The 12,768-nt window shown below is 39.9% G+C and overlaps 1 protein-coding gene across 2 annotated transcripts in view; it reads left to right on the top strand.

The window, feature by feature from the left end:
• The window catches only part of NR4A3 (nuclear receptor subfamily 4 group A member 3), a 102,322-nt gene extending 98,951 nt beyond the window's left edge, over positions 1–3,371 (top strand). For both annotated transcript variants that reach the window (XM_077491815.1, XM_077491816.1), the window contains exon 8: positions 24–3,371. In XM_077491815.1, the coding sequence (XP_077347941.1) occupies positions 24–280 (257 nt within the window). In that variant the 3' untranslated portion in view covers positions 281–3,371. The remainder of the gene's footprint in view (positions 1–23) is intronic.
• The last annotated feature ends 9,397 nt before the right edge of the window (positions 3,372–12,768 follow it).

The following is a 12,768-nucleotide window of genomic DNA, read 5'->3' as shown; positions in this document are numbered from 1 at the left end:
ACCATTTTTTTTTTTTTTCGTAGAACGACATGGCCTGAAAGAACCAAAGAAGGTGAATGAACTACACAACAAAATAATTTGTTGTTTAAAAGATCACATAGCTTTAAATATTCAAAACAAAGGACAACAACTAGATACTGCAGCAGCATTAAGTGTTCTAACAGATCTGCGTGCTCTTTGTACATTGGGACTTCAACGTATATTCTACTTGAAGCTGGAAGATTTGGTACCACCACCTCCTGTAATTGACAAATTATTTCTGGACACTTTGCCTTTTTAAAGAAGTTGAAACAACATTGAAGATCCTTCAGATCATGAACCATACAGCATTTAGTTATTTTAAAATATTTTAGCGTATGAAACACACTGAATTATCTATTTGTATTTTTCAAAGTAGATAAAATTAGATTTAAAGTAAATGATTATTTGGAGGAAAAATAGGTGCTAAATTGTTTGCATCATAGGTGACAGTCTTTAAAGTTGACCTGAATCGAAAAAAAAATAAGATTTGGGCCCCTTTCACACTAACGATCCGTTCAGATCCTGCCTGTAGAGCTCTATGGAGCGTCGGATGTCAGCGGTGACATGTCTGCTGACATCCGACCCGATCCGAAAAAATGTGACGGAGGAAAAAGCAATTTTTACATCTGTCATCGGATCGGGTGACGATGGACACTGCGGTCTATCGTCACCCGATCTCCCATAGGGGAGAGCGGTGCTGTGGCAGGTCCGTCCCTGCGCAGTGTGCAGAGACAGACCTGTCATCTTCCTGCTCAGCGGAGATCGCTCCGGCGATCCCCGCTGAGCAAGCGGATATCCGCGGGGCGGATCACCACTGATCTGCCCCGTGTGAAAGGACCCTTAGAAACGTTTTGTGCCTAAGCAGTCCCCTGAAAAAAAGCTACCTTTTGCCTTGAATTTCTTCTGAAATATAGCAGTGCGCTTCCTGGTATGTGAGTGTGCCTAGGCACTTCTCTACCTACAGCGTCATAACTGTATATTTGTTGTGTGAGATCTAAAGCACCTCTGTTTCTGAATGTCTCAGGAGATGTGGAGTGAGAGCTGGTAATCTCACTACCGTTCACTGTTTTACTTGCTGGAGGCTTGACATGTCTTTGCCTCTACCCAAAAGGCCACCTCCACACAGAGACACAGTGCGTATGGTAAGTCCATAATGGGGAAAAGGTAGCAGGAAGCCACATGCAATACTGGTGTCTTGTCCTTTGCCCTCTACCCATATCTTTTTGCACAGCTTCCAGAGTCCAGTTCCTATTTACAAACTTATCAAAATGTTACTAGCTGACAGTGTTGACAACTTCAAAAAAACATTTAGATATCTTCCTCGGGAAGCAGAATATACAAGGCTATAGGAATTGTTAGAGAATAATCATCACATACATGGGTTAAACTGGATGGACCTGTGTCTTTTTTTCTTCAACCTTATAAACTATGGGGTTGATTTACTAAAGGCAAAGAGACTGTGCACAATACAAAGTGCAGTTGCTTCAGAGCTTAGTAAATAAGCAGAAGCTTTTCTGATTTCCATCATCCAATCATGTGCTGTTTTTCATTTTCTTTGCATGTGATTGGGTATTCTTTGCAAAGTGAACCTTTACCACAATTACTAAGCTACTAAACTTACTGGAGCATCTTTGCTTACAGAGTGCAACTGCACTTTGCAAAGTGCACAGTCTATTTGCCTTTAGTAAATCAACCCCCATGTAAAAATAAGATTCACAAAATACTCTGGCCTTTGAGGTATAGAGTAACCACACCCCAACATCTCCAATGTGACAGCAGTTGGTGCCTGGGCGGTCTAATTCCAACTCAGTCATTGTCAAGTGTCATGTGGCTGGCATGCCTACTTTTATTCAATTAGCAACTTTTAGAAAGTTGGTATATGTGTGGGACATTTTGCAGGATCTGGTCACAATGGGGTTGATTTACTAAAACTACAGAGTGCAAAATCTGGTGCAGTTCTGCATAGAACCTAATCAGCTTTTGTCAAAGCTTAAAGAAGAACTCCATCTTTCCACAGACTTTAAAAAGCTTGGCTCAAACTGTGTCCTTCAGTAATCTGTAAGACCGTTGTATGTGCAGTAAAAACTGTATGTAGCTGCGGCTACATACAGCACACCGCACTAGGTTCTGGGTGCAAGCCGAGACTTTCTGTCATAACCGAACACACCACACAAAGCTTCCTCTGATTGGCTGAGTTTGAGAGGCAGGCTAACGATGTCACAACAGGAAGTCTCAGCTCACACCCGGAACACAGTGTGGTATGCTGTATATGCCCGTACAGTAAATACAGTTTATACCGCAAATCCATCAGCCTCACAGGTTAGTGAGGAACATAGTTAGTTTGGGGCAGCTTGTTAAAGTCTGTAAAAAGATGGAGTTCTTCTTTAATTGAACAAGCTGAAGCTAGAAGCTGTTTGGCTACAATGCACAGCTGCACCAAATTTTGCACGCTCCAGTTTTAGTAAATCAAATCCTAGTGTAAGAAGGCTTATTCTAACAAGACAGGCACATTCTGGTACCTTATAGTGCATGCTCCCTAGACCTCCGCCTAATTTAAAGTGGTTGTAAACCCTTTCCAACCACTTTATATTACAGGCAAGCTTATAATTAGGCTTACCTGTCGCTGCATTGGATATCACCTATACCTGCATGGTTTAGGAGATATCCCTGTATTTGCATGTGCCGTCATCGGCACATGCGCACTTAAGCAAACTGAAGCAACGGCACATACTGTGCCAATACCGGCGGCTCCCGCGCGCATTCGCTGGGAATGACATCAGCGCAGCTACGGTCAATCACAGCGCCGGAGCCGCGATACCCAGAAGTAACCCCCGGGAGAGATATCGCCCGCCAGAGCGGTGAACGAGGACCACTGCGGGGGCTTTGATCTAAGGTAAGTAATTTGTAATGAGCTAGTATGCTATGCACACTAGCTCATTATGCCTTTGTTTTTTGTTTTTTTTTGTTTGTTTTTTAAGGGTTTACAACCACTTTAATATTTTTTTCCCAGCATAGGTACACTTTAAGGATGCATTTAAAACTGTTTATACCATTATGGTAGTGCTTTGCTATGTTGTGAGTTAAATTTTCATACTATGAATTCATCTTTTAGCCATTCTTAGTAAAATAAAATGCAGACACTTTACACGTCCGAGCCTAAACAATGCAACAAAAAACATGACCAATAATAATTTTTAATTAACTACTTCCATACCAGGACTATTCTGACACTCCTCTCTGACATGTAAAAATCATATTTTTTTTTGCTAGAAAATTACACCATTTTATTCCCTAGAGCAGTGATGGCGAACCTTGGCACCCCAGATGTTTTAGAACTACATTTCCCATAATGCTCTTGCACTCTGCAGTGTAGTTGTGCATCATGGGAAATGTAGTTCCAAAACATCTGGGGTGCCAAGGGTTACCATCACTGCTCTAGGGAATAAAATGGTGCTCGTTGCAACTTTTTATTTCACACAGTATTTGCGAAAGAGTTTCATGAATTAAAAAAATAACAAAACATAGTTAGCCCAATTTTTTGTATAATGTGAAAGATGATGGTACGCTGAGTAAATAGATACCTCACATGTCACGCTTTAAAATTGCGCACACTTGTGGAATGGCGCCAAACTTAAAAATCTCTATAGGCAACGCTTTAAATTTTTTTACATGTTACAAGTTTAGAGTTACAGAGGTCTAGTGCTAGAATTGTTGCTCTGGATCTAACACACACGGCGATGTGTGATTTGAATGCCGTTTACATATGCGGGCGTTTGCTTCTGTGCCCGAGCACATGGGATGAAGGCACTTTAAAAAAAAAAAAATGTGTTATTTTACTTTCAATTTTTTATTTTTACACTTTCGTTTTAACTTTTTTTTCTTTGATCACTTTTATTCCTATTACGATGAATGTAAACATCCCTTGTAATAGGAATGGTGCGTGACAGGTCCTTTTTATGGAGAGATCTGGGGTCTATAAGACCCCAGATCTCCCCTCCAGGCTGGAAAGATTGAGATAAAAAAAAATTAAGGATCTCTTTCTTTCCGGCTTTGTTTACTTCCGCCGGCCGGACATGACGTCATAACCTCGTGCCCAGGCCACCGAAGGTTAAGGAGATGACTGGGGATCATCCGGTCACCAGAAATCTCTATGTTCCACGTCTGGCGGCGGCGGATTCTTTCTAAAGAATTAATCAAGAGGCTGAACTTAAGAACGATCAAGAGGCTGAACTACCGCTATGATTGTTCTTACGGTGCACAGAATCACCGGCTGTAAAAGATGATATCTGAATGATGATGCCTGCAGCTGCAGGCATCATTCAGATATCCCCACTCAAAGTCAAATATGTCATTAGACGTCCTGGGCTGGAAGTGGTTACATATTACATTTATAGTGATCAAAGACAATTGAGTACTGTCCGTGATACTTTTTTTATTTGCACTAACATACCATTTTTTTTTCGGGTATGTCCTCTTCTTCAAGGTCCCAGCTATTTTTTTTCCTTTCCTCAGGGATTGGATTTTTTAACATTCTGCTAAAACTTTTGTGACTCAGTACTGCTGGGACTTTGAAGAAGGGGACATACGCCGAAAGCTTGTCCTGAAAATGATATGTTAGTGCAAATAAAAAAGTATCATGGGCAGTACTCAATTGTCTCTGTCGCAAGTGCACTAATACTGATAAAATCACCTCACTAGTGATCAAACAAAGGTATAAAGAGAGACATTCAATACTAGGGAAACATAGTATACATTTGACAAGCTCAGTCATGCTGCAATAAATGCACTGTGACCTCATCTAAATATTCATTCCTGTGCCACCTTCTAAGTATATAAATGTGTAGCTGAAAACAGAAAGACACCTGGAAACACGAAGGTTTTTAAAATAATAAAAAAAAAGGTTATCAAAAGTATAAATATATATTTTCCAGGTAATAACATTTTGTCACAGTACAAATGAACAACTGGGATATATCATGAAATAATTTTGTTTAGCCAAGTTTATTCTAAATGTTTGACCCATCAAGTAGCCATTTTTGCAGATACAACAGTTGAGGACACTTGTGTTGACATTTAGAAACTTCTAATTCTGTTTTGGTTTTGGGTTTACAAGACGTGTTCGTTTCAGAGTTTCCACGGTTTCCAAGTGCCTTTTGATGGTTTAGGACATTTTTTCTCAACTCCAGTTCTCAAGGCGCCCCAAAAGGTCATGTTTTCAGGCTTCCCATTATTTTGCACAGGTGATTTGATCAGTTTCGCTGCCTTAGTAATTACCACAGCCGTTTCATCTGAGAAAAATCCTGAAAACATGACCTGTTGGGGCGCCTTGAGGACTGGAGTTGAGAAACACTGGTTTAGGATACAGTACTCCCTGGCACCTTGGCTTTCTTTGCAAGTGCCCATTCAGAATATTATGGTACAGTAACGCATGCGTCCAAATGCGAGGTATGTTGTGGTGCCAATCACTACACCCACACTGCAGCGCATCACAATGTGCATGCTGTGCTTTGTGGTGCACTCTGTTGAAAAAAAGAGATCATGTGTGTTTTTGGGATAGTTGTGTTGGGTTGGAAGCCATTTTAAAATGAATGGGCTGACTTAAGGCGGAACTGAATCCTCTGTATATAAAACAGATTTAAGGCATGTCTCTGATGATAACTGTCACAGCTGCCAGTGTGCCACTTAACCCTGGGCCAGGGGCCATTTTGCTGACCAGAGCACTTTTTGCGATTCAGCACTGTGTCGCTTTAACTAACAATTGCAAGGTCACGCGACGTGGCACCCAAACAAAATTGACGTCCTTTTATCCCCACAAATAGAGCTTTCTTTTGGTGGTATTTGATCACCTCTGCGGTTTTTACTTTTTGTGCTATAAAACAAAAAAATAGCGGCAATTTTGAAAAAAGCACATTATGTTTTACATATTGCTATAATAAATATCCCCAAAAAATGTATAAAAAAAACATTTTTTTCCTCACTTTAGGCTGATACGTATTCTTCTATATATTTTTGGCAAAAAAATTTGCAATAAGCCTTTATCGATTGGTTTGCGCATTTACAAAATAGGGGATAGTTTTATGGCATTTTTATAAATAATTTTTCTTTTTTTACTAGTAATGGCAGTGATCAGCGATTTTCATCATGACTGCGACATTTTTGACACATTTTTGGGACCTTTGTCATTTATACAGCAATCAGTGCTATACAAATGCACCGATTCCTGTGTAAATGACACTGGCAGTGAAGGGGTTAACCACTAGGGGGCAGTGTAGGGGTTAAGTATGCCCTGGGGAGTGATTCTAACTGTGGGGGGGCGTGGCTACGTGTGACACATCACTGATCTCTGCTCCCGATCACAGGGAGCAGAGATCTGTGACACTGTCACTAGGCAGAATGGGGAGATGCTTGTTTACATTAGCATCTCCCCTTCTTCCTCTCCGTGAGACGATCGTGGGTGTCCTCGCGACCCGACTCACGGAGCTTGCCGCAGGCCGCCTCTTCAAGGGCAACGTACAGGTACGTTAGTTTGCCTGTACGAGCCCTTCTGCCACCATATATCGGCGTGAGGCGGTCAGCAAGCGGTTAAAGTGACACTAAACTCTGTTAAAAACTAATTATTCAAGTATGTTTTCTTTATTCAACAAAAATACCTTCTATTGCTCTCAGCCTCCTCCACATGCCCAAATTCCTTTTTTTTAGCTGATGTGATCTGATTTCTTGTTAGAGAGTGGATATGTTCATTCCCCATGGACTCCCTGTATGTAGAAACATAGCCACCCTCTCTTGCTCACTCCCAAGATGGACTAGGAACTGTGTGTATAGCAGTACTCATGACCGCATCATTCCTAATGGACGTAAGAGGGAAAACGAGGTGTGGGAGCTCACGGGGGGGAAAGAAGGCAGGAAAAAAAACAGACAAAATCATTACATGAAAAAAAGATTACAGAGCCATTAAGAAGTTGATGTGTACGGATTATTTTTGGAGAAAAAGGATATCATTTTGTGTCACTTTAAGGGGCATATTTATAAAGCAGTCAAGGTGACATTCATCAAATATTCACTAGTGGTGAAGCAAAAAATATATGCACCAGGAAAATGGACCTGCAGTGAATGTTTTGGTAAATGTCAAATGAATTGCTTTATAAATAGGCTCCCAAGTGTTTTGATGGCTGGTCTGTCTTCCTTTTGTTAAATGCCTTTTTAATACAGGGGTTTTGTAAGTAATCATTCAAATTTGAGACACCTGTAAGAATTATGTGCACCAAAATTCAAGGCTAAATGTACTTCCATTGCTGCAGAAAAGCTGTAGGTTGTTAACTAATTTCTTGTCCCATGAAAAAGACCATTTTCTAATGTATACAACTTTTAGGTTTTTTGGGTTACAGACTTTTTTTTAAACTTCTGGCAGTGCTCCTCTAACCCCAATACCCTTTCAGGTTACTTACTGCACTTGAACTGCTTTAAAAAACAAACAAAAAAAACCCCAGAAAAATGTTTTTAAACTGATACTGTTTCACACACACTATAAGGGTGATTTGTAAAAAAAAATCTCACGTAGCCATTTGCCCACTGAAAGTGAATATATATTTGTTCTGTACTAATGTGGCAAAAGATGAATGTAAACAGTCTATACTGTGCAGTTTGAATATAAATCCTTGATTTTAAACAGAAAATACCACATTTGGCCACTAGATGGAGTTAATATCATAGCAGTTTCTAAGAATACTTTGCTCCATCTAGTGGCCAAATGCAGTATTATTTATTTGATTTTTTTTTATTGGAACAGCACAGGATATGGCTTATTTACTGTACATATTTGCCCCATTCGCAAATACCAAATGTACATGCACATTCACTGAGCAAACGGCTATGCTCATTCTTTATAAATCAACTCAAATTTATATAATATGTGTGAGTGCATGTGTTCTGCAGCACTGCCTTATATTTTTTTTTTAAAACTAAGAAGAAAGCTAAAATAAAAGATTGATCACATGGTATCACAACTGAACGATAAACGCACTGTAAACTATACTGTGAGTGTGTTTATTTTCTTAAATGTTTCTACTGTTGTTACAACATAAATGTATATTTTTAATGTGTAATGTCATGATTGTCTACTTGTTAATACAAAAAATGTTTTCTCATCATTTATATTTTTGACTTGATGATTACTAACTCAAAATAATGGATAGGGACAGAAATATGGTTAGATTTACCTACCAGTGATAATCGTAGTCTTTATGAGGATTTTGCATGTCCTGACAGCTATGCTATTCGTAATCTAACCATTGATTTACTGATACCACTCTAAGTAAAAATATAAGACTTTTACTTACCACATACTGTAGTACATACACACTTTTTTAATCAGACTATTTACAGCGTGTTGTTAATTACTTGTTTTAGTACTTTTACTTATCTCTCATATTTTGCTAAAGTTGTTTCATACTTGGAAATTTGAAAGTAAAAAATTTGTTTTTGTACCCGCACTAAATGTTGAATGATTGTGCATTAAAATTTTGAATGTCATACTAATGTTTGTGTACTGTATGTTAGATTTTTAATGTTTTGTTTTGATAATTTTATCGCAGATTTGAATATTTATATTATATGCAATATTGTGTCTTGTAGTGATAAATGCAGATTTCATGTTTTCCTAAGAGTATTAATATTTGATTAATAGAAATTGGTAATTAAAGTATTTTTATAGACTTGGCAATCATTTAGTGTCATGGTTTTAAAAAAAATAAAAAATATTCAAAAATGCTCATTATCAATGTAAAGGAATCATGTCAAGCTGGATATGTACCATGGGAGATGCAATATGCCATTGTTATTAGTAGATAATAGTGAAGATGATTCAAGCAACCAGAGGAGAAATATAAGGATTGCCACGTTGTATTGCACACACAACACACACAGTTGCAGCACAGTAGTACAGCATTTAGTGGGTAAAATAGTCGAATGCTGAAGGCAGATCCCTTTTCAGAGAGCAAAGCAAGTTTAAACCAGGCCTTATACGGGTACACACGATTGAGATTTTGCTCGTAAAAAGCTCTGATGGTTTTTTGGATGGAATTTCGCTCAAGCTGTCTTGCATACACACGGTCACACAAAAGTTCTCTGAACTTTCGACCGTCAAGAACGAGGTGACGTACAACACTACGACGAGCCGATAAAATGAAGTTCAATGCTTCCGAGCATGGGTCAAATTGTTTCCGAGCATGCGTAGGAATTTTGCGCGTAGGAATTTGTACAGACGATCGGAATTTCCGATCGGAACTTTTTCCGACCGAAAAACTGAAAACATGCTCTCAATCTTTTGCTGGCCAAAATTCCGCCAGCAAAAGTCCAATGGAGCATACACATGATTGCATTTTCCGACCAAAAGCTCTCATCAGACTTTTGCTGGTGGAATTTCCGATCGCGTGTACGGGGCATTAGGCCTTATACAAATGGGCTTCAGCTTGTATGAGAGAAGTGTTTACAGCAAGCTTTCGCAAAGTGTCTGGTAAGCTACAATCTTTAATAAAGATTTTCAAATCGTAATGGGAGTGCAAAAAAACAAGCAACTCCTGCGAGCCTTTAAAAGCTCCCTCCTAACTATATGCCACTATCAAGCTGCAAACGTTAAATACGTCTCATACATACGTGCATAATAAAATTAAAATAACATATGCTGCGCTAGATAGGTCCTATACCTAATGATCCATGCCTTGAGCTATAATTATAGATGCACAGGCGAGTAATAAAGTGCATAAATAATAAACACACAGCTGGTATAAAGTGCAGGTGCAATCTGTGGCAAGCAAATAATGCGCACACAAATGTAAACACACAACTGGAAAAAAGTGCACAAGTGCAAATAGTGCCAAAACCACACTCAATAAATTTGATTAAAGTATATAAACCTAACCATTATGTGGTGCCACCATATACATATAACACTAATTAAAATAAAAACAGAAAGTGCTTAATGCATACCAATGTGACAACAAAATTGCAAAAAGTAAATAAAATAAAAAAAATATATATATATATATATATATATGTAAAGAAGTGCAAGTGCATACACCATATGATTGTCCCTATATGATAAACATTAAACAGTCTATTTGTAGCAGCCTGTGTTAGGCTGTGATGAGAAACAAAGTACCGATGGTGGTGAGATAGATGCAAAACGACGTGATCTCCAGTGATCAAATTAACAACATGCTTCTACATCCAGCCGTGATTCTGAATCATGCATAGGTGAAATCCAGAAGCCCCTTTATGGTAATGAGCTCACCTTGGAGTGGGTGACTAGCTTTTACACTAAGTCAAATCACACATATGAACCACTAAGGGTTTCTCAGCTGTTTCCCTGATTCAGAAGTTTCCTCAATGCAGTATTCAAAAAGTGCATAAAAAAGGAAAAAATCTGAGTATCGACACGCATAGGGGAGGGGCCAGGACGGAGTGAGAGACAGCATACCTGCCAAGAGGAAATACAAGCCATACCCATACTGTTTTCAATATCTATTAGGCTCTATGAAGTACGGTGCACTGACGCACCTTATACATGTGAGTACCCCGGCGGGGCAGCGTTTTTTTAACTTGTATGTAATAAAATTTTAAAACGATATTGCACTATCAGCTTTTTTCCTTTTTCATGCACTTTTTGAATACTGCATTGAGGAAACTTCTGATCCAGGGAAACAGCTGAGAAAGTGTTCCTCCGGCCGAAGGCCAGAAAAAGTATCACTTGGCCGCAACCTAGCAATGAGGGGCTCTATGGCTAGGGCAAATATGAGGGTCGACAGTGGGCACCCCTGCCTAGTCCCATGAAAAATAGGAAAGGGCTCTGATATAATGCCGTTTACCCCCAGTCTCACCATTGGTTCAGTGTACAGTAGTCTCACCCCAGAGATAAAGACAGGGAAAAACCTGTAGGATTCCAACAGATGGAATAAATAAGGCCACTCTACCGAATCAAATGCAACCTTGGCATCTAAGGAGCAGGTACAAAGCTTACTGAGTCATCAGAGCATAAAGACAGAGAGAGCGAGAGAGACATTAGAAAAATACATCAGAGAGAGAAAGACATTAGAGAGAGAGACATCAAGGAGAGAAATGAGACAGAGAGACATCAGCGAGAGAGAAAGTTATCAGAGAGAGAGGCATCAGAGAGAGAGAGAGAAGCATTATAGAAGAAGAGACAACAGCGAAAGAGACATAAGAGAAAGAGAAACATCATAAAAAAGAGAGAAATCATAGAGAAAGAGAGACATCAGAGAGAGGCATCAGAAAGAGAGAGAGAGACATCAGTGTGAGAGAGATAATTATAAGAGAGAGAGGCATCAGAGAGAGAGAATCATCGTAGATGGAGAGACAACAGCGAAAGAGACATTAGAGAAAGAGAGAAACATCATAGAAAAAAATAGGATTTTTGTACTCACCATAAAATCTTTTTCTCTGAAGTTCACTGACTGACATAGCTCCTTTATTCTTGACCATAGGGTTATTACAGCACCTTCAGGAGAGGACTAGGTAGAACATGTTAACATGTACAAAAACATAACTTTCTAGTTTCACCCAAGGGGCAGTTCCTTCAGTAACAGCCCCCAGCCTGCTTCCTGCAGCCTCAGTACGTCAACAAGCAGTATAACGTAATCAATAGGAGGGGAGGGTGCTGTGTCAGTCAGTGAACTTCAGAGAAAAGGATTTTACGGTGAGTACAAAAATTCTATTTTCTCTTTCGTTCACTGACTGACACAGCTCCTTTATTCTTGACCATAGGGACGTCCCCAAGCAGTGTCATAACGAGGGGTGGGAAACAGCATAAAAACTTCACCCATAACCAGAAGTGCTCCCTAGCAGCGGAGTCACCACCTTATCTATCCGCATCAGAACTTGCGGTTAACAATACAACAGTGCATTATACTCAAAAGGTTACTGTATTTTCTTATCAAAAAAACTGAAAAAAATAAGTGCAATTGCAACATTACACGGCAGCCTGCAAAACTTTACGGCCAAAACATTCATCAGCCATTGCACTTACATCCACTTGTAGAATTTTGTAAAAAGTGAACGGACGATCAAGTCGCCGCCTTACACACTTGAGCGACTGACGCTTGATGTCGAAAAGCCCAAGAGGTTTCAATTGCCCTGGTGGAATGGCCCGTGACAGGAATGGGGAGCCTGTACCACAATCTGTCTGATCCACCTGGAAATGGTGGACGACGAGACCACCATACCCTTTTTCGGACCAGTTACAGGACAGGACAAGGCTGTCAGTCCCGAAACCCTCCTGGCCGATGTAATGGCCACTAGAAAGAGTCAACAAGGGAATTTCTCTGATATTCTCAAACGGTGGTTTCTGAAGTGCCGATAACACCAGGTTCAGATCCCACGGTGGTAACGGTGGATGCACCAGAGGAACTACATGTCGAACCCCCTGAACAAAGGTACTTACTAGAGAGTGAGACGCCAGGGGTCCCTGTAAAAAGACAAACAAGGCTGATATTTGTCCTTTAATGGTGATTAAAGCCAACTTCTGGTCTACTCCCCGCTGTAGAAACAGCAGGATCCTGGAAATGGAATAGGTGCGCGGACGCCATCCTTTCTCCTCACACATAGAGATGTATGCCTTCCAGGTACGATGATATATCTTCCAAGAAGAAGATTTCCATGCTCTCAACATAGTTGTAATCACAGAGTCCGATAGGCCCTGGTTCCTTAGCACCTGGCTCTCAACAGACATGCCGT

This window comes from Lithobates pipiens, unplaced genomic scaffold, assembly GCF_037356315.1.
Source record: "Lithobates pipiens isolate NorthernLeopardFrog02 unplaced genomic scaffold, aLitPip1_a1.2 Scaffold_19, whole genome shotgun sequence".
Taxonomy (NCBI): domain Eukaryota; kingdom Metazoa; phylum Chordata; class Amphibia; order Anura; family Ranidae; genus Lithobates; species Lithobates pipiens.
Note: the sequence above shows the minus strand (reverse complement) of the source record. Positions and strands in the feature narration are given on the sequence as shown.